At 36.5% G+C, this 23,235-nt stretch overlaps 1 protein-coding gene across 1 annotated transcript in view; it reads right to left on the reverse strand.

Annotated features, from left to right (window-relative positions):
- Positions 1-743: 743 nt before the first annotated feature.
- Positions 744-23,235, reverse strand: part of KCNH6 (potassium voltage-gated channel subfamily H member 6) — a 114,329-nt gene continuing 91,837 nt past the window's right edge. The window contains exons 7-14 of the mRNA XM_029287229.1: positions 20,777-20,976; positions 18,680-18,932; positions 13,001-13,194; positions 12,460-12,559; positions 10,923-11,186; positions 4,542-4,722; positions 3,570-3,759; positions 744-1,028 (exon numbers count right to left, since the gene is read on the reverse strand). Coding sequence (XP_029143062.1) covers positions 744-1,028; positions 3,570-3,759; positions 4,542-4,722; positions 10,923-11,186; positions 12,460-12,559; positions 13,001-13,194; positions 18,680-18,932; positions 20,777-20,976 — 1,667 coding nt within the window. The remainder of the gene's footprint in view (positions 1,029-3,569; positions 3,760-4,541; positions 4,723-10,922; positions 11,187-12,459; positions 12,560-13,000; positions 13,195-18,679; positions 18,933-20,776; positions 20,977-23,235) is intronic.

The raw sequence follows: 23,235 nt of genomic DNA on the forward strand, positions 1-23,235 counted from the left end.
AAGATATTAATTGTAACTATTAATAAAAAAAATATCCATTCTTGGTACCCTGTAACCCAGTGATATTTTATGAAGTTCTTAGCAATCTCTCCTTCAGGCCACATTTACCATTACTTTATTATTTTACAGAAATGTTCCTCTTTTCACCATTATTAGGTATCTACTAATACTGATAGATAAAACTTTCAGCATTCATAGGATCTGCTGTTAATGTGTGCAGAGTGCGAGTTACGCTTGATTTAAAGTTGCCCGCAACTGCACGTAGTGTCACCACATACCTACAGTGTGAAATGGATGATGTGTAAGTGTAGATTACAGATGGCTACAGACAGGCCAATGCACACACTTCCCAAATACCAATTGTGTTTTGCAGAAATGCGCACCCCATACCCTGCATGCTGATTGGTTGATCTTACATCTTGTTCTGTACTTTTCTGCTTAAGCACCCCCTAACCAGAATGAGCATTTGCATATGTATAAACACAACAGCTATACAATCAAGGAAGTCCATCAGCATGTTTGTGTCCTTGTTCTTGGAATGGGGGGGGGAGGATGTTCAACTTCTCTATCTTGTTTTATTTTAGAAGTCAACAAAGTCAATTTTCTTTTAAATTGCCCTTTTTTTCAGAGAACAGAACATAGTTACAGTACACTGGAAATGTCCTCTAAGTGTAAGCAGTAAACCCAAAAAATGATTTCTCAATTCAACTCCTCTTCGCTTGGCTTTCTATGCACTTGGATCCCTAAACTATAGGAAGGAGTGGGTCAGAGAGATGTCTCCGAATATCCAAATGCTCAGATGTTGCCTCAAGGTGTTCAGGGAGAGAATGGAAACGAGATCCTTGGTAAAGTTTCTGGTTATTAGATATTCTCCAGTGAGGCTCTTGTTTTGACAGGATCTGTGGATAAAGCTCTTGCTGAGAATTGATTGCTACAGTATCATTTAAAGCCAGTGACAGGTGTAAACCACTTGACAACAAATTCCTAGATTTTACTGGTTTTTTTCCAATTTCACAATAATTTGGAATCTAGTCAGGAAAGAAAAATAAAATCATATTTCCAGTAATGTATTTATGGTAACACAGAATCTCAACAATAACATGAAAACTCAGTTTTAAGAATCTATCATAACTATAGAAATATAGTTAGAGAAGCATTATGATAATAAAATTAAAGAGAGATGAGCTATCCTTGGTCTATGGGCTACATGTAGGTCTTGCCACTAGAGCAACTTCAGATTTTGAAGTGAAATTTGGTGGTAAAATTGTCCAGTTTTGATGTCCATTTTCACCTCCCCATTTGCATACTATGAATTTGAAGTGAAGAATTGGAAGAAATGACGTCATATTATTTATTTGCATACAACCAAAAAACATATGCCTATACCTTTCTAGACGTGCAATTTAAAGAAATCTCAAAGTGAAAAATGATAGACCTTGTGGTGGAGGGAATTAATGATACCATTTTAAATATCAAATAATTCTGAAATTTTAAACTTTTGTGGCTACTATTATAGGCAAACTGTAAAAGCCTGAGCTGGTTCTTAACTACTTTAGAGTTAAACATATTTTGAGAATTACAACACAAATGTCCTCTTCTATTTTGCTAAAAAGAAGATTGCAATATTGGGCACATCTCCCTGAAAATCGGCTGTACTATGCATATGCTTAGTATGGTTTCCTGCATTGAACAAACAAGTGCTAAAATACAGCAAAGGGGGAAAAAGTATAATATACTTGATGCAGAATAGTTTTCTTCCTACAGAATATAGCTTTGTTCTTCCCATCCTTTCCCCCCTTTTGTTAATTGACCATGACTCAGAACAGACTATTTATCTTAGCTTACTTTTTTACCTTCCCTATCTGACATGATTTTGTAGCAAAAAAGTTCTTATCTGCTTCATTGAAGATGAATAATTCAGGTTCCTGCTTCCAGTGGGGGAAAATGATAGTTTAATTATCCCCGGAAACCACATCACAGCTTGTTTTGCCCCCAGTTATGGGGGGCAGGGTTGGTGGTGGGGGGACTTTTTCTTTCTCTGGATTTAAAGGAGGAAAACAAAAATCAACCCATTTGTTTGGATTTTTGTTCCTCATGAGTCAAAGAAATCGATATTTTCCCACATGGCTGGTGAGTTGAGGGGTGTGATGCAGCCTAAATTTATGGACACTAGAACCAATCTTCCTTATTTCTAATACACTTTTTGGATTAGAATTTCTTCTTCAGTTAAAGATAAAAGAGATAGAGATGAGTTTTTCTCTTTGGTGATATTTGTAATTTCTGGAATTATAATATCTAGAAACATCTGAGAAATTTATTTATTTTGCTTGCCTCATAAAAAGTTGAGAACTAAAGAAATTAAAAGATTTAAATGGGAAAAAGTAGCTTTTCTTTTTAAAAGATTGAATAGGAAGAACCTCTTCTGTGGGACAGCTGTCTTGTTTATATTTCAGTTGTAAAACAAAACCTTAAAAATTGATTTCCAGAAAACAAATTGTCTATTTTAAAGAAAATGTTTGATTTAGGAGCCTGTGAAGTGCTTGAATTTTTTAATTCTTTACTGGAGTCAGAAATTACTACTAAAGACAAATGAATCTCTCTGGAGACAACTGAGATGGATTCACTAGATTTACAAATACAATTGAATGATAATTCAAAAAGTTGAAAAACACATTGTGGATTACTCTTTCAAGCTGAAATGTAAGAGATTTATTGGACTTACTTGCTTATTGAAATTACAAATGGACTTCAAAGGTGATAAGAATTTTGACAGAATAAGAAAAGATACTAGAAGAAAACAGGACCCAGAATTTTATTTATGGGACTTCAGGATGATTGGGAGGAAAAAAGAAAAAAATATATAAAAATGAGTTATCTGATTATGGTTAAATAATGAGTTCTTATTTCTGATAATGTTGAATAGTTATCTAGATTGGCTAGTGCTTTTTTGGAAATATTTAATGGAGTAATGCATTAGTTTTTGATATGTAAAACTTTTATTTTTGGTAATATTTAATAGTTTTTAATTTCTTTTTTGTAATGTTTAATTGTTAAAAGGATGAAGGGAACATACACTAAATAGAAAAGGGACATGTATTCATGCTATTAGGTATTTTTGCAATTTTTATTGGATCTTTGCTGGTTAATGCAGAGAACTGAAGTTTACAGACCAATTTATAGAAAATGGAGTGAATTATGGAATGAAGCATCTGACTGTATTTTAAGAGACAGTGATGAGTTGTTAAAGAAGCTACTTTTGGACTTTTTGCAAGAAACTAAGAGAAATGTAAATATGATTTTGGGATTTGACTATTAGAATTACATGAGATTAAAGAAGTAATAGTAAGACTATTGTTAATTATAGAATAAGAGTTGGATTTTTTTATTTAAATTTGTATCCAAAAAAGTTCTTTGTCTTTTTTTGTTTGCACTTTTCTTTTGTTTTTTGTATAATTCTTTTTTTCTTTTTTCTTGTTTTTTTTACTTTTTATGCATTGTTTCAAAATAAAAAAATCATATTTTAGAAAGCCAAGAAACTGAATGTTTCCGTTTTAGTGCCTTCATCTTACCTCTTTCAGGGGAGTCAATTCCTCTTCTCCCAGGGATGGATCGGGTTCTGTATTCCTTAGGTTCATGCTGTACAGAGACAAATTACGGGAGGAAGGCGAGATGGAGCTATACGCAGGTGGCACTTGAGACAGCTGGCGCTGTAGCAGCTGCAGAATGAGATTAATGTCGGAAGACATCCTGGATTCTAGTCTATATGAAAGAACATAGTATTTTCCCCTGAAGCATTTTGATTTCTGAGGCAGTACAGAAGATTTATTTAAGAGCAGCATTAGTACAGAGTTAGTATAGAACTCTTCCAAACAGCGAACTGTACAACAGTAAAAATGAGAAATCTGGTAACATCTTTTTGAACTAATAATCTGATTAAAAGTTCTATTCTATTCTATTCTATTCTATTCTATTCTATTCTATTCTATTCTTTCTTTTGAAAACTTATGTCTTTTAATAAAATGTGTTGGTTGGAAAAGATGTTATCAGACTTTCTAATTTTTGCTATACATAGGATAACATAGCGCTCCTCTTATAGTGTGCGACATCAACACTCTTCCCTTAAAAACTGAGCTTTATTTTCAGCTTCCAAAAGCTTAATGATCATATCACTTAACAACCAAGATTCCTGTCCCAATTGTGATCATAAGATGAGGACTAATTGTATAGTCTTAGAACCAGCAGGCCTCAAACTCACTCAATCTTGTCAGGATTTAACTGAAACCTGTTGTTCCCATCCAGTCCTTCACAGCCCCCAGACACCATGATAAAACATTCACGGTATTATTTAATTCAGAATAGACATGAGAGATGATGCTACAGAATTCAGTGGTCTCTCCTCTCCTATTCAACATCTGTATGAAGCTGTTGGACAAGCTCACCCATCGCCAATTACTTTCAGAAATTTGGAATGCTTTGTGGAATTCCAAAGCTATTAGAACTGGAACATTCTTATTTTCAGATCTCTGAGTGACTGAATTTACCTGCTAAGCTGTGCCTGCAGGCATTCCAGCTTTGCTTCAATCTGCCGTGATCGATCCTCAGAGTTTAGAGGCATGCCCAATGGGCTATGTACCAAGGAGATGTGCTGGAAAGGCTCTGACAAGAGACTGGGCTTTTTTTTCTCCCAGAATGTGAACAGGTTGGAAACATCCAATGACGTTGCTGGAAGTTGAAAGAAAAAAGTTATTTATGTAAAATTGCATGGCATGGGTCCAGGTTATCCAATGGGATTGGTCCATCCCATCCGTGTCAACAAGGAGACAGCTGTGGACCCTGTTGGTCAAAGAATTCCGGTTGGTGGGGTCCAGAAGAAAAGGTTTCTCTGTTGTGGCTCCTGCCCTTTAGAACATCTTGCCCTCTGGGACAAGATCTTCTCCCACCCTCCTGACCTTCCATAAGACCTGAAAACCTGGCTCTGCCAGTTGGCTTGAGGCCCTAAACAGCAAGCAGCAACTATCACACTGGACCAATTGCAGATCCCACCTTCCATGCATCCTGCTCCCTCCCACCCCGCCTTTTAATTATGTTGTATTTTTATTGCCACCTTAGAATACATATTTTTATAGTTTTATTGCTTTTAATATTGTAAGGGTCGCCTTGAGATGGACGGCAAACAAATTTAATAAATTAACAAGTAATTAAAAGGATATGCTTTTATTTCAATATATATTTATGGCATCACTGTATCATTTTTCATTTTAAAAAGCTGTTTAATAAAATAAAATATCTATTTTTTTTAAAAAAAGAAACATGATAAAACCAAGTAAACCAGTTAGTATAAATCAGAAACACTAAACTAACAATGATAAATGAATTACAATAATTAGAGTTGATCCTAAAAAAAATCAATAGAAGGCCTGTTTAAATTTGTTTTTATTTTGGCAAAACCTATAAGGTTTGCTTGTTTTCTATAAAAAAATTACAGAAATTTTGTGCAGTGGGTACCACTTTCAGCATATTTACTTTTGCACTAGATGAATGTCAGCAGTATCTAAATATCAGGGAAGGCTGTAAAAAAGACAATACCAAATATATGCACCAAAGACATGCTGAAAGCTTGGGTTTCCTCTATTCTACCATTAGAGAAGACAGTACTCTATCTCCAAATTTCTTCCTCCTGTTATTGAAGGATTTTGCACATATATTCTACCTGTTAAAAGTATAACCTGGCCATATTCAAAAATAATGAATTAGAACATCCATAGGCTACACAGAAGGATAGATAAACTAAAAAAAACTGTGTGCATGTACAGACGTGCAAATCTAGACAGATAAAATATGTGTGCATATGTGTGTGTGTGTGTGTAGATTTGTTTGTTGGTTTACTTAAATCTGGAGCCACATGGGTAAGTAAGTGAGCATTTTTAAGAAACCATTCTACAAATGTGAGGTCAGAACTGTTACAGAAATGTCATATCCCTATTTTTTTAGGAATATTAGAGTTATATTTATATTCCTATTATTTTCTCTGTTACATGTTATCACTACTATTATAGTAAGAAAAATATTTTAAAAATCCTTTTGTGATCATCTTGAGTTTTGGAAAAGGACAAGTTTACCTTCATATTTTCTTCCTTTTTGTTCCTCCACCCTAGAATGTTCCAGCCTTTTTTTCTAATGTGTCAGAAACATTACTGGATCTTTCTCCTATCACTGAAAAGATTAGCATCTCAAAAAAAGCTCAGCTAAGGTTGATCCTTGTTTGATCACAAGTATACTTAGTTTAAAACAATTCTTATTTACAATTCTTAAAATGTTTGTTAAGTGTCTCTTTCTCATTAAGTAGTATAAGTTGTTGTATCCTACCCTTGATTGGTGTTAATCACTCAATCTCTTGTTCTCTAAATTTCATTAGAATATTCCCTCTTGTCATTATTTCTACAATTTCCTCTCCTCAATTTGCATTGTCCTATTGATTTAAAAATTATATACTGTACGAAAAGATGTATAGAGACTTGTATCAATATGCTATAGGAAGGAAATAAAAATATATTTATGCCAGTCTTCTCCCACTTCTGGAATATGAAACAAAATATCATGGCTTTTGCCATATCTCAAGAGCTGCAAATTTCCTTAATGCTGCTAAAACGGGTTCGTGCCTCATTGCCAGCCTTGTCTGAAGAGGAAAATATCCTGGTCCTCCCTTGAGAAGATATTTAAAAGATCAATACTGGTACTTTGATCTGTATTCTTTTTAGACATCTTGATAAGCACATAAATGATATTGAAGGGAAAAGAGCAGCGATTTTGAGAGTGAGACCAATGGGCATATCTTTTGTTTTCCATTTCCTTGATTTTAATCTATATAAGAACTGGCCAACCCTGTTTTGGTGGTACATTTAGGATTACCAGATACCTGAAAAGAAAGAAAAAGAAGGACAAATGATGATGGGGAGAGGAGTTAAACTAACTGTTTAACTTTTGGCATTTGCAACAAAAATTACAGTGAAAAACTCCGCCTCCCCACAAAAAAGGGACATAGCTTGTGTATATGTAAATACATGTATATGAAAGTACTTTTTCCATCATAAAGACTTTTTTTAGAGGCATGAATGTCATAGAGACAGTTACAAGACAAAAACTTTCAGTGCATAATTGATTAAGGTTTTATCAATTTCGACATTAGCATAGAAGGATACTAAACAACTTAAGGCCCACTTCCAAAGGTGTTAAACAAGGAATGCAGCTTGGCCCAGATACAGTTTAACCTTTATGTTAATAACATCTTGGAATTTCTCCATTCTATTAATATTCACATGCCAAGGATCTTTAACAGATACATCAACATTCTGTTGGATGCAGATAACATGGTTCTGATGGCATTCTCCCAAGTAGGCCTAAGAAGATTAATGAAGAAATTTAGTGACTATTTAGTGCTTCTAAGTAAGATTAAATCAAAGGTGATGGTTTTGAGGGAAAGATAGCCCAAATGGAACTGGCAATCTGAAGGGGAGACTATAAAAAATTCTCATATTTCGGGGTGGATACAGTGTTAGCCAACCAGTTCAAATGACAACCACAAGCTCTAAAATGCTTCCTATTTTAAAGATCCACAAAGCAAAAATTGTTTCAATGTTAACATATGGTATAGATCTGTGGAGCCTTTCAAAGGCACTCTTACTTGAACAAAATTAGGTGCACTTTTTAAGAACTACAGGTGAAACTCGAAAAATTAGAATATTGTGCAAAAGTTCATTTATTTCAGTAATGCAACTTAAAAGGTGAACCTAATATATGAGATAGACTCATTACATGCAAAGCAAGATAGTTCAAGCTGTGATGTGTCATAACTGTGATGATTATGGTTTACAGCTCATGAAAACCCCAAATCCATAATCTCAGAAAATTAGAATATTACATGCAATCAATAAAATAAGGATTGTACATAGAACAATATCGGACCTCTGAAAAGTATAAGCATGCATATGTACTCAGTACTTGGTTTGGGCCCCTTTTGCAGCAATTACTGCCTCAATGCGGCATGGCATGGAAGCTATCAGCCTGTGGCACTGCTGAGGTGTTATGGAAGACCAGGATGCTTCAATAGCGGCCTTCAGCTCTTCTGCATTGTTCNAGGAGCGGCTTGACAAGAGGAATACGACATTTGCATCATTACATGCAAAGCAAGATAGTTCAAGCCGTGATGTGTCATAAGTAAGATGATTATGGCTTACAGCTCATGAAAACCCCAAATCAGAAGCGTCTTACCTGGGCTAAAGAAAAACAGAACTGGTCTGTTGCTTAGTGGTCCAAAGTCCTCTTTTCTAATGAAAACAACTTTTGCATCTCACTTGGGAACCAAGGACCCAGAGTCTGGAGGAAGAATGGAGAGGCACACACTGCCAAAAGCACCAAAACCTGGTTCAATGACCGTGGGATTACTGTGCTCGATTGGCCAGCAAACTCGCCTGACCTGAACCCCATAAAGAATCTTTGGGGCATTGCCAAGAGAAAGATGAGAGACATGAGACCGAACAATGCAGAAGAGCTGAAGGCCGCTATTGAAGCATCCTGGTCTTCCATAACACCTCGCCTGACCTGAATCCCATAGAGAATCTATGGGGCATTGCCAAGAGAAAGATGAGAGACATGAGACCGAACAATGCAGAAGAGCTGAAGGCCGCTATTGAAGCATCCTGGTCTTCCATAACACCTCAGCAGTGCCATAGGCTGATAGCTTCCATGCCATGCCGCATTGAGGCAGTAATTGTTTTATTGAACTTTTGCACGATATTCTAATTTTTCGAGTTTCACCTGTATTCTAGGGACCAATAGGAATACATCTGTAGCAGTAGTAAGAGTAGAAAGAGGCACCGCTTCATCTATAGTCTAACAGTAAGTTTTTAATTATTAATGTATGGTTCTCTCAGTGGAACCTGACAGAGTAGCAAAAATGTGCCTTAAAGAACAAATGGGCACATTTCAACCTACCCCATGGATCAATCAGTTTCTCTAAATCATCTCATATCCTGGCCTCTCAACACAATGCCATAATTAGGTCAAGACAATATTCAAACAAAGAGATTTGGATGCTAACAGCTAAACTAATATCGAGTCACTTGCAAACATCAAGTTGTTGAAATACCTGCTAAAAATAAAATGACCTTCCAAAGAGAAAAATATTTGACAATGGATTTAACAATATCATAGATAGCCCTTATCAGAGAAAGATTCAAGCTGCTAGATTCTATGATCAAATAGGGAAGTTAAGTGCCATATTTTGAGAGAATGTGTATTTGTGGAACATTAGAAATAGTAGATATTGCACATACCCTATTCAATTATCAATTGTGCGCCTCAGCAAGGATTCAAGTCTTACAAACACTATTCAACAGAACCATAAATGGGTTTCAAAAGATTACCTTATTTTTTTTCAGGGCACAAATATAAACGTAGTCATAGAACTGTTAAATTATAGTCAGAGCTGTCCAATAAAGAATATTTTTTATAGAACACAGAGGGGATTGCATGTAAAGGTAATGATTTCACTTAAACACACACTGTTTCTGAACTTTAGGATTCATTTTGTTATCTATCTTTGCATTCTACTTTGTGCTATTTTATCTTACTCTTTTATCTTTGTCCTATGTTACCTACTATATTTTAGTCTATTTGATCTCACTGTAGCCTATTTTATCACATTTCATTCTATCTTATCTCATTTTGTTGTATTTTACTGTGGCTGATGCTCATGGTTTGATATGGTAAAATGATTAATCAACAAAGTATTCTGCTCCTACAATTAATTATACTAATACAAAGGACTAATTTTAGGTCAAAGAGTTGAACTTGTTAACACTTATTAGGTTGCACTTATTAGGGTAAGTTAGTAGTTATTAGAGAAATACTGCATTGCAGAAAAATGCTACTCAGGAAGAGAAAACTTGTTGGATATTGAAAAGGCAGACAATGCTTGGTTTTAAGGCTATGCTTGCCAGGCAGAGGATAAAGAGAGGACCTTCCCTTCTTTTGGTGGATGTCTGGAAATCTGTTGTGGGGGGTTTTCAAACTGGATTTAACAGAATTATAAAAGTTGGATAGATTCAATGGGATTAAGAGTGGGGAAAAAACCCTCTCAATGAGGAATTTGGGGAGGGAAAGTCCTGTCTGCAAGAGGCTGTCTTAATTCTTGGAGTAGAAGGTATTTTTTTAAAAAAAAAAAACATAGTCCCATGTGGATCAGGAATTTGTTTTCTTTTCTACAAGGGAAGAAGGGGGAAAAAACTTTTCAATAGTTGTAGAGGAAGCAGGTTGATAATATTGGTAAAAGTCTGCAATAGCTGTTAAGAGAAAATAAAAGACAAATCAGTCCCAGGAAAGGGGAAAGAATTCAAAATTAGTCCACCTTGATTCTGTTTAGTGTACGGATAGAGAAGAACTTCTGTTGACTTTCAAGATTGTTATTGCATCCTAAAATATGTAAGTATTTGGCCTGTAATTTTTATGAAATCCTCTTCCTGTCCTGGCTTATTTTAAAAGATCTGACAGCAAGGAACTAAAGAAAAAGGGGTTTAAATCCATTGTAGAGGTTTTCTTTCCCTTAGATCCTAAGGTATAGCACTTGTCAGCTGACATTCAGAAGCCCCACCCTTTTTGCTCAAGGGTGTTGGGATTTGTTTTTTAACAGCAAATTAATTCTGTACCCTGAAAAACTTTGAAACTTATTTAATTTAGTGAGTCTCTCTCTCTCTCTCTCTCTCTCTCTCTCTCTCTCTCTCTCACACACACACACACACACACACACACACACACAAAGTGAAAGTGTCTAAGATTCTTCAACCAGCCCTATTAGTTAATCATAAACCTCGAGTCAAGCAGATTATCTCATTTCTATACCCTATATGAGCAATAGCTACCCATACCTGCATAGGCTAGATTTTCATCAGTTACCAGTTGGTTAGCTTTGGTGCCATCAGTGACCAGGTTTACCACAGTCGGGACAAAATCATTGTTTTCAGTATCTGTGAAAGGATCAACCTTGATGGGATTGGGCATCTTGGCTTCCTCTTCACTCATTTGGGAGCAGGATGTTGTGCTGTGCATGTCAGGATGCTGCAGTGGTGTAAATTCAGAGTATCCATGACATTGCTCCAAGTCTGAGTTGCCTGCATCCATGCTATCTGAATCTGTAGTAGGTATAAAGAATGCAGATTAGCTTCTGATTCTGAGACATGATTAAATACTGATAGAATCTCTCAAATTTCTACAAATACAATGGCCACAATTAGGCCATAAAAACATCTGGACATTTTAATATCCTGCATGGTGATGAGAAATATAAAACATGTTGACTATTGTTTCACATTCAATATATAGAGCAGCAAAAATACATTTACTTTGTGTAGGTTAATTTTATAAAAACTGGAATAATATAGTCTTTCTAGAATCTTTAAGCCAGGTATAAGCAGAGAGTGTATACAGTATTTCAGTATAGGGATTAATAATAATAATAGGAAAATATGTTATCCAAATATATTGATATATTGCGTTTATCAACAATTAAATAAAAGAATTTCTTTACTTTTTCTTGTGGTCTTAGACACCTTATTTAAAATCTTCAGAATGATGCAGTGAGATAAATCATGTTTTACAGATGGAGACCTAAAGGCTATAATTCGCATAAAACTGAATCCAAAGCCAAAGCCTTACACAATGTTTTTTTTCTTTAATGCAGAGTGCAATTAAGATGCATGCTATTTTTACATTCCAAATTACACCTGATAAATTACAGATGATAAATCTGGGTAAGTGGCTGAAGTGACAGATTTGTCTTAATATACTTACAGTATAAAGCCTGATTCTCCAGATGTTCAGTGATGGCGAACCTATGGCACGTGTGCCAGAGATGGCACTCAGAGCCTTCTCTGTGGGCATGCGCGCTGTCGCCCCAGCCTCGCCTCCCCCCGCAGCCCCCTCCTCACCAGCAGCCCCCCTGGAGGATAGTTGCCCCTGAGCGTGGCCCGCGTGGAACAGCGCAGCCAAGGACATGGCAGCTGGGCAGTGGGGACAAGACTCCGCCCTTGCGCCCCGTCGTGCGCAGATGATGCTGCGGGGTGCAGGCAGAGGGCGTGGCCGCCATGGTGCTGATGGGCCATCTGGGCAATCTGCTGCGGTGGGCCATGGAGGCAGTGGGTGGTCCTGTGGGCAGGTGGGGGGTGGAGAGGGGGTGGTGACAGTTTTGGGGCACTCAGTCTCTAAAAAGTTCGCCATCACTGCTATAGTTCCTTTGCCCAGAGATTGCATTGGCTGGGAGAATTGTAATTTAACACATTTGGAGAGCCCAGATTGAAAAAGACTATTTTGGAAATAATCACAAGGTGGTAGTAGCAGACTTCTTACATTCCTTCTAATCTTAATGCCAGAACCTAGAGTACTACAGTTCCCAAGAGGTTAACTCACCAATTTTGTTAGCTTGGCAGGGGGAATGTTTATGATGACGTGTTTGGTGATAGTTGCATGTGTAGTCTTCACTGAGGAAAGAGCGAGGAATACTATCTGCCTGAAGGAAAAACAGGGCAAGATGTAAAATATAGTGCAAAAAGTAGTTCTGAGCAGCCAGAGTTAATCCAAACTCCTTATAATTATCCTAATAGCAGTCAAATAGGTCAAAAATATTTAAATATTCATGTTTTCAAGAGAACATAACCATAAAGTATTGCCAATATTATGCATAAATGCATAAAATTGCTTGGGCTTTGATTAGCCAAGTAACATTGTAGAATATCGTAAAATAAGTGATTTATGTATCCAAAGGTCTGCTCGTTAGGTTAATGTGACCTAGTTTCATGCCAAAAAAGGACAAACTATAGTTAATTCTTTTAATACAAAACTCCTTTTTAGGTTAATTTAGATACAAAGAGTTAATATGGGTGTGGCCTTGGTTAATCTTTTAAAAATGCTTCTCTCTAATCTTTTCCATCTTCCCATGTTAGATACTCACATCTCTTAAATTGAATGTTATCTCCAGATTGCTCCAAAAATTATCTGAGAAGGATGGGTACATGTCCAGGACTTTCAGGAGATCTTCCCGGTGGATCTTATGCAAGTCACAATAAGTCAAGGCTCGTACATCTGCATTGGATTTTCCAGGTCTGGCATACAGACTGATAGGCTCTCCAAAGATGTCATTCTTCCCTAAACAACACATGAACTCCTATTAAAGTACAGTAATTTTGCTGCTGCTGTCTGGAACTAGAACCAATTGTTTAGTCACTCCTTTGACTGGTCCTTGATATCTACTGACACACTATAGTGGAAGTATTTTAGGAAATTGTACAAATAGAAATGACTGCTTTTCATTTGCACCTCTGACAGCTCAGATTATGATGATAATCCATTCAGATTAGAACTATTCATTAGTATTTTTAAAAATAAGCATGAATATAAAGTACTTATTTCTCAGGTATCCCACAGTCTATTTATTAAAGATAGGAAAGCACTTATTTAGATTGCTGTCTCCAACTCCTTTGCTCAGTACAGAAATCCAAATATAACTATCTTTGACAATTGTTTGTTTAGCCTACCACCATGATGGGTGAATGATTCTACTGTCAAACTGCTGGGATGCCCCCCCCCCAAATATTAATGTAGAATCTGCCCTTCGGTAGCTGAAATCCATAGTTCTGCATCTTGTGATTTGAAGAATAGTATCATATTCCCTTCCAATCATTGCATTTGATTTTTGTTTTCTAAGTGAAGAACATTACATTTGAACCAGTTAAACATGATTCTGCCATGTTTAGATCATTCCTTTAGTCTATCAAAATCACTTTGCATTTTATTCAACAATTAGCAGATTTTATGATATAGTGTTCACCCTAAAATAATAAAATAAACGTATGTGATCTACACTGAATAAAAATAATGTTATTAGGGTTAGGTAAGAAATAAATATACCAGTTTTAATAATTAAATTTTAAATTACAGATCTAATAAACAATGATAGAATGTTTTAACTTTATAAAATAAAAAGATTTCATTTTATATAATAAATAAAAAAACTGATCTAAAAATATTTAAAATATTATTTATTTATTAAATATATATATATTTATTTATATTGTCACCTATCTTTCAAGAAAGAACCTCTATTAATGGGAGGGCTAAACTTATTTTTTGCATTAAAATATTTCTCCTTGCCTTAAATAACATTTTAAAAAATGTTGTTTGCAAAATACTGGCTGCAGGCTGCTGTTTGCATTCTCTATCCCAGTCTAGCCATCTTGAAACAACAATCTCAGCCCATCTTATTTTCTTTTATTCCTTTCCTCAGTTGTAATTTTCTCCTTAAAATGATTATCAGATCAGAGAGACAGCTTTTTCGATAGAACTCTTATATTTTCCATTCCTTTAAAAGCTAATCTGGAGTTTTTAAAACCAAAAGAACATCTAGGTATCATGTAAGGTTCTGGAACAATTGAGCTTCTTTTGATTTACCACACTTTTGTATCAAATTGTAGTCCTGCTTGGAGAAGAGTGCAAAAAGGCATTCTCTTATGATTCTCTACCTCAACCATTTTAGGGTTTGAGCTATCCCATTCCATTTTATCTCATTTGCAAATGTGATAAACATTCCCAATTCATCCAAGCCATTTATAAAACTATTAAAGAATAGAAGGCCAACTCTTGAGGCATTCTATTGATTATTCTTTCCAGTTTGATAAGAAACTTGATGAGTATTCTTTGAGTACAATTTGTGAGTCAGCCATATGTTTACCAGCCATACAGTACTGTACAACTAGCTGTACAAGTACAACTAGCTCACTAGAGTGGACGTCATGGGCTATCTTGTCTTATTTTTGCTGAAATCAAAGTATTGTAGCTATAGCATATAGAATGTATTAAGCAAGTTACCAAACAAAAAATGAATTGCAATAAGGTCAGTCTAAAAGACTTTATTGACAAATTCATGAATGATTGGTTTCTTTCCAGCCTAGACGAGTTCAAATCACCAGGACCAGATGGATTCTCAAGGAACTGGCAGATGTAATCTCAGAACCACTGAACTATATTTTTCAAAGATCCTGGAGCACTGGGGAACTACCAGAGGACTGGAAAAGAGCTGATGTAGTTCCCATCTTCAAAAAGGGAAAAAAATGGATCCAGGAAATTACAGATCTATCAGCCTGACCTTAATACCTGGGAAGATTCTGGAAAAGATAATCAAACAATGAATCAGCGAACACCTAGAGGCAAACAAAATCATTACTAAAAGCCAACATGGGTTTGTCAAAAACAGATCAAGCCAGACAAATCTTATTGCATTCTTTGACCAAGTGACAAAATTAGTGGATCAGAAGAATGCTGTGAATATAATTTACTTGGACTTCAGTAAGGCATTTGATAAAGTAGATCACAGCCTACTACTTGATAAGATAGAAAAATGTGGGTTAGACAGCATCACCACCAGATGGATTCGTAACTGGCTGACCGGCCGTACTCAGTGTGTGGTCCTCAATGGAACCGCATCTACATGGAGGGAAGTGTGTAGTGGGGTGCCCCAGGGCTCTATTTTGGGCCCAGTGCTCTTCAATATCTTTATCAAGGATTTGGACGAGGGGATAGATGAGGAACTCATCAAATTTGCAGACAACACCAAGCTGGCAGGAATAGCCAACACTCCAGAAGATAGGCTTAAGATACAGGAGGACCTGGACAGACTTGAACATTGGGCGCTATCTAACAAGATGAAATTCAATGGTGAAAAAAGTAAGGTTCTACATTTAGGCAAGAAAAACCTAATGTACAGGTATAGTATAGGGGGTATCTTGCTCAATAGTAGTAACTGTGGGAGGGATCTCGGAGTCCTAGTGGACAATCATTTAAATATGAGTCAGCAGTGTGCTGCAGTTGCCAAAAAAGACAACACAGTGCTAGGCTGCATTAACAGAGGGATAGAATCAAGATCACGTGAAGTATTAATATCACTTTACAATGCCTTGGTAAGGCCACACTTACAATACTGCATCCAGTTTTGGTTACTACGATGTAAAAAAGATGTTGAGACTCTAGAAAGAGTACAGAGAAGAGCAACAAAGATGATTAGGGGACTGGAGGCTAAAGCATATAAGGAACGGCTGCTAGAATTGGGTATGTCTAGTTTAATGAAGAGAAGGACGAAGGGGGACATGATAGCAGTGTTCCAATATCTCAGGGGCTGCCACAAAGAAGAGGGAGTCAAGCTATTTTCCAAGGTGCCTGAAGGCAGGACAAGAAGCAACGGGTGGAAACTAAGCAAGGAGAGAAGCAACCTAGAACTAAGGAGAAACTTCCTGACAGTTAGAACAATTAACCAGTGGAACATCCTGCCTCCAGAAGCAGTAAATGCTCCAACACTGGAAGTTTTTAAGCAGAGACTGGACAGCCATTTGTCCGAAATGGTATAGGCTTTCCTGCCTGAGCAGGGGATTGGACTAGATGACCTCCAAGGTCTCTTCCAACTTTATTATTATTATTATTATTATTATTATTATTATTATTATTATTATTATTATTATTATTATTATTATTATTATTATTATTATTATTTCTCTTTTTTGGTGCCTTCAAGTCAAGGTCATGGTGATTGCCTGGACAAATTCCTGCAGTTTTGTTGCTAGTGTTTTAAAAAGTGCGATTTTTTTTGGAAGGGCTAACTAACTGGTCTAAGATCACTGTGCTAGCTTCATGCCTAAGATAGGACTTGAGCGTATAGTCCCCCAAATTTTAGCCTGTTGCTTTTAACAACTATACCAAACTAGCTTTTGACAGAAATATGCTGCTAGGTAATGTCTACAGGTAGACCTTGTTTAGTTACCACAATTGGAATTAGCAGCACAGTTATTAAGAGAAGCAGTCATTAAGGGAAACCACAATTATGTTTATGAGTTTATTTCAGTTTTCCATGGTTTTATAGACCTGCAAAGATAATAAATGTAAGGATTGGTCATAAAGTTACTTTTTAGCAACAAATGACTTTAACTTGTTACTAAACAAGGCAGTCGCTAAATGAGGACTACTTCTACATTGTTCACAGCTTCTTACAGATCAATCTCTGTATTAACTGCTTTAGAATCTTCCACATAATCATGTTAAACTTTCTGGTTTGTGGTTTCCCCATCTTCCTTTTCTCCTTTTTGAAGGTAAGGATAATATTTGCTCTCCATCAAGTGACACTTCTTCAGGATTCCTCAATAACTATTAATGATGCAGCCAGACCTAACCCTAACCTTTCAGTATTCCAGAGTGCAATTCATTCGGCTTTGAAGATTTAAACTCATTCAAAGTTAATATATGTTTCTGGCAATCTCAGCCTTCAATATTGCCCCTTTGTTCTATTTTTTACACTTATTTAGTGAAACACTCTGTGTACTGGAGAAGATTAAACCAAAATAATAATAAGCAGGGCTTTTTTTCTCATAGAACGCCCAGAACGGAGTTCTGGCACCTTTTTTGGATGGAACCTTGTAGGGTAGGCAAGGCGGGTTGTATGATGTGTGAGAGTTCCGGCACCTTTTTTTTTTTTTTTTTTTTTTTAGAAAAAAAGCACTGATAATAAGCATTGCTGCCATTTCTTGTGAGTGATTAGCCTTTCACCAAATATAATGAATAGCTGATACACTGATTCTTTTCTTTCTTATTTTGAATGTATCTACAGTAGTGGCCAAAATTGTGGAAATCTTTTGAGAAAAGTGTATTTTTGAGGTTTGATGGCTAATAACACCACTTTTTTTGGAGTAGCACCATAAAATTATATATCAATGGAAAGATAATTTAATTAAGAATGTAATACAACATAGTTTTTTTCAATTATCTGTACTGTATTCTATGAAAAGTTATAGTCAAATAACCAGAAAAAGGAAGCACAACTTGTTTAGGTTGATTTCAGGTAGCTTTCCTTTATCTGATTGTAGCCAATGAGCATGAGTGTTTAGAGAGCCAATCAGGTGTCATCTTGTTTTGGCAATGAGCCAATCAGATCACAGTAGGATTCAGTTACTGATGTCATGTATTAAAGCTGAGAGGAGGACATTTGTCAGTGTGTTATCTGATCGCTATCAAATTGGTTGGGTTTTTTTCTCTTTCATTTAATGAGCTTGTAAAATGTAATAAAATTAAAGTAATGGTGCAAAAAGTTGATTGGTTGCCCAGAACGATGTAAAATAGTATTATTAAGTGAACAAGGCTACAGTTATAAAGAAATTAGAAGAAAAATTGGTGGAAATTTAACCAAAGGTGGCATTTCTACTGTACACTTTTCCCAAAAGGTTTCCACAATTTTGGCCACTACTGTAAGTAATTTTTATTTATATATCTATAATCTATATATATCTATATGTCTACCTTTGTATATATTTATAGCTACATATGTATACACACCCACACACTCACACACACACATACACCCACACCCACCCAAAAGGATAAAGTATGGTAGTTGCTTTTTTTCAGCTTCAATATGTTGCTGGAACTATAGGGCCTTTTCCCTTAAGGAAAAAATGGAGGGACAGAGTTTTCAATTTGATAATTCCTCAATGTCCTGATGATCAACCTCTACTTGCTGCAAAGAAACCAATGGGTTGAAATGAATCCACCTCCCTCCATTTTCTAAAACTTTCCCCCATCCTAGAAATTTTTTCACCTAGAATGGCCACTACTATGTCCTCCCTGAGGATCTCAATGGAGCCACGTGAGATAAAATAAAGAGTGGTAAGGACATCTCCATAATGCACCAGGGTATCACCAGGGGGGGCATGTGTTGTCCTGAACTTCATTGCCAAGGCACGTAGGCAGCCTTTGCTAGCTCCTTGGAAGGCCTTGCAATTTTGGAGAAGGGTGCGATTGAGGTGGAGGCAGATATCAGCTTGTAGGCAATCAGGGAATCCTTTCAGCACCTGAGTGTAATGAAAACAAGCACAGAAAAGCAGATGAATTCTGTAAATGTTCCTGTATCTCAAACCCATATTCTGTAGAAGAATACATTTAGGGTGTGTTGGTTATATTGATGGAGAGAATTAAACTAGAAAAAGGCCATCTATAAATAAAGTAGAACTTGAAGCATCAGACATTTCATCAGTTGATAAAAATATTTCCGGATTCAGTCATCATTTCCAGAAACTGACACGGAATGCTCAATTGTTATAATTTTTCACCTTGTTTCATTCCAGATAATAGCTTTTGTCCATCCTGGAGTTATCTATCTATCTAGACCCCATCTCCAGTGATAAAAATGATTTTAATGTTACTTGAATGTTGCTATCAATCTCTTTTTTCCAACAATCTAATTAAAACAATCAAAAGTTTATTTAAGGATTGCTCTGTCAGGTTTTTGCTCAGAAGTCAACTATGAGAAGAAACAGTTAAATTAATATGGTTTGGGGAGCCTGTTGCTCACAATCAGAAAAATGGTCTACCTTATAGTCATAACTATCATGATTGTCACTTTATTGAGCCATCTGTCCATAGCCAGGAGTTTGACCCTGACTGGCTCAAGGTTGATTCAGCCTTCCTTCCTTCTGTGGCTGGTAAAATGAGGACCAGGATTGTTGGGGGCAATATGCTGACTCAGTGTAGAGAGAGCTGTAAAGCACTATGAAGCGGTATATAAGTCTAAGTGCTATTGTTATTTTGGAATGGGGTAGCAATGAGCACAATGGCACTAAAAGAGGTTAATTTCCAGTTCATGTGTACCCATGAGATGATGAGGAAAATGGAGGATTAGTCTGCTGCTACTCTCAGGTGAACATGTACATTCTAATTTGATAGGTGTTTCTCCCTCATGAACTTAATTGTAAACTGAAGTAATTTCCTTCAATATCATTCATGCAATAGTGCAGACCAGATAAAGAGATTTTATTTATATATTTGTTTATGTATAATATTGAAATGGCTGTCCATTTCACAAAACATAATTCTGGGTGGCATATAATCACACCATAAAACATGTTTAAAAACATTAAATAAATACAAAAATTAAAATTATTATTAAAAGACTAGGAGATATTACAAAGAATAGAGCCACTTCATCAGATTACCATTTTCTTGCATCCCCCAGGCCTATTGATACAACCAATTTTTGAGGGATTTCTGTAAGTCAGCAGAGATGAGGCCAGTCTCACTTCAGGAGGGCTAATTTTCTACAGGGTGGATGCCATGATAGAAAAAGCCTGATGGACTTGATGGAACAGGCAGATATAATGGGAAGAACTGGTCCCTAAAATAAACCAGCTCCATGCCATGGAGGCCTTTAACTATCAAAGTCAGCACCTTGAATTGGACCTGGAAGCAATGCAGCTTTTATAACAAAGTTGTAACATGTGCTGCTTTAAAGACACACACAGAGGTCCCCACACTCCTGCATTCTGTTCTAGCTGAAACTTCTGGATATTATTAAAGGGCAGCCCCATGTAAAACACACCATAGTGGTGATACATTTTTCTTTTAAACCTGAATTTTCTCTGAGTGCAATCAAATTTTATTAATAATTCGGACATAGTCTAAATCATAAGAACATTAATAATGGCTATATCTTGTGAAATGGTTTACAACATTTATGTCTAGATTGGTCCCAACAGTATACTGAAACTTACAGTAACTGTTTTCTCAAATGCTAGGATTTTCAGCTGGAATGGAACATTTAAATACTCACTTAAGCCCCAACTCAAAGTTGTTTCCAAAATTATGCTTTGCCAACATGCATGTACTTCAAGGATCTAAAACTCAAGTTTTTCTGACTCACCGCATTCATGTCAATACCATTGGTGTAGGACCAAGCATGTTGAAAATATTCTTCAAGGCGTTGGCGTAGAGGATTGGGGATTTGGTGGAAACGAATGAACTCCTTGACCCTTAGCATCTGGGTGTGGTAGCGAGCTGTGCCAGAGTACAAGCGCTGGATAATGGCAGAAACATTGCCAAAAATGCTAGCATACATGAGAGCTGAAACAAGAGGACAATTGTCAATATTGAGGGGTGCAGGATGGAAAAACCGTGCCTAGTTTCACAGTGCCTTTGAAAGGCACATGCCCATTATTTCACAAAACACCCATTGAATGTCTCACACAGCCCAGGTACCAGGCAAAATTTTATTGTTGAGATGTCATAAAATTTTTGTATGTGTTGTTTGTCCTTCTACCCCATTATTCTAGAATAAAATAATGCAGAATAGTTGACTGCAGCTGGACACAAATTTCCTTTCTGAAACTGAATGGGCAATTTATCTATTTGTTTGTTTGTTTCTTTATTTGTTTGTGTGTGTGTTTATTTGCTTATTTGTTTATTTATTTATTTTCTATGCAATCAATTTCCCCTGTAAGGTAACTTTGGGCAGTTTATTCTAGATGGAGAAATTCACTACAGGTAATCTTCCGTTAATGATGGCAACTGAAATTGCCATCACTAAGCAATGTGGTCATAAAGCATGCTGACATGTGCCTGCCCTGCTTAGTGACAGGAATTCTGAACACTTCCACTTCCTGTTGTTAAGCGAACCACTATAATGTAGATCATTAAATGACTATATCATCGCTATTTGCAACCTCCTGCCAGCTTCCTCAATAACTTTGCTTGTCAGAAGCTAGCAAAGAATGGCAACCATCCATGTGACTGCAGGGAAGCTGCTATGGCTGGAGCCACACATATAAGTAGGCACTCATTCAGTGCCATTGCAGGTTGAACAGTTGCTGCAAACCCTGACTCTTTTATGGTGATAATGCCATGAAAACTAAAAGCCGAAGGTGAATAAAGGGAGTTCCCTTACTAAGTGTAGTATTTCTTGGTGGCTGACTCTTTTATCATAGCTGCAGTACTACGTAAAGCCTCAGGCAAAGCTTTATCATTATAACAATTGCCTCAAGGTGCTCCTAATTTTCTGAATGTTTTATGCAAGCTATGGGGTTCATCCCAACTTTTGTAAAACACGCAGCAGAACATGGCAATGCAGACATATAAGCAATTTAAGGATCTCTTAAGAGGGCCAAATTATCTGACTGTTCTGTAAGGATATGACTCTTCTGTAAAGATAAAGAAGCAAGGGACTGACGTTTTCTTAGACAGAGCAAGTGTTAAAAGAAATAGAAAATTAAATACTGTATATGCACACATCACCACACATAAGGGCCAGTTTTATAGACAGTTGTAATATATTGACAAAAGTCTATTTGTATAGCAGTCCCACTGTACCTCTATGTTACAGTAGGAAAAAATGAAATCTCTCCCTCTCCCCCTCCCTCCCTCCCCCCCTCTCTCTCCCTCTCCCTCCCTCCCTCCCTCCTCTCTCTTTTACATTTGTAAGTAGCGACAGTATGTGTTAGTATGTATGCCTTTGTGGATGAGAGACATATTGAATGGTTTCAAATGGATTTGATATGAACTACAATATATTAATATGTGTGGGAGTTAATTGCATCCCTCACACTATTTCCTCCCTTGTGACATATAGCCTCTTCCAGTGTCATCCAGCTATTTATTGAGGAGATATAAAGCCCCTCTTCATTACTCTTATGCCAGCACAATAACAGTTGGACGAGTCTAAAAAAAATGCTGTAAATCACTGGGAAAGAACTAGCCTCTGTCAAAGCAGGAAGAATTCCAGAAAGAATTTCCTTATCCAGCTGAGTTCAAAATATGTGGTTGAAATACATTTACTGTTTCATTTATATAATTTCTGATGATGACAAATCTCATGTTCATAGATCAGAAAACCTCTTCTTTCCACCTAAAAGAGAGTACAGAGATTACTGGGATCATATGTTCCCCAAAACTTCAGGAACAGCATCTACTGACAGCAATAGAAAGACTATCTTTTTTTTTAGTCAGAAATATTCTTGCTCATTAAAGGATATTGTATATTATTTATAAAATGCATTTGCTTTGGCAAGTAGCCAAGGGTTCAAAATAGCCAGGGATTCAATAATAATAAGCTAATAATGTATAATAATGTTGTGTTCTTTGTATTCCCCCCCCTTAATCCCCTATGCATATCCTGATCACCCATTAAAGGTGATTGCCTTTCACCATTGATCGCCCATTAAGGGTGATTGCCCTTCACCATTGATCGCCCATTAAGGGTGATTGCCCTTCTCCATCTGCATACAGTTTCATGCCCGTTGCTGGTTGGCTAACTAGCAACAGGGTCTTGCCAGCCAATGGAATTGTGTGATTACAAGCCAGGGGAATCCCATAAAAGAGGGCTCCCCT

Source organism: Protobothrops mucrosquamatus, unplaced genomic scaffold (assembly GCF_001527695.2).
Source record: "Protobothrops mucrosquamatus isolate PMUCROS unplaced genomic scaffold, P.Mucros_1.0 scaffold_257, whole genome shotgun sequence".
Lineage (NCBI taxonomy): Eukaryota > Metazoa > Chordata > Lepidosauria > Squamata > Viperidae > Protobothrops > Protobothrops mucrosquamatus.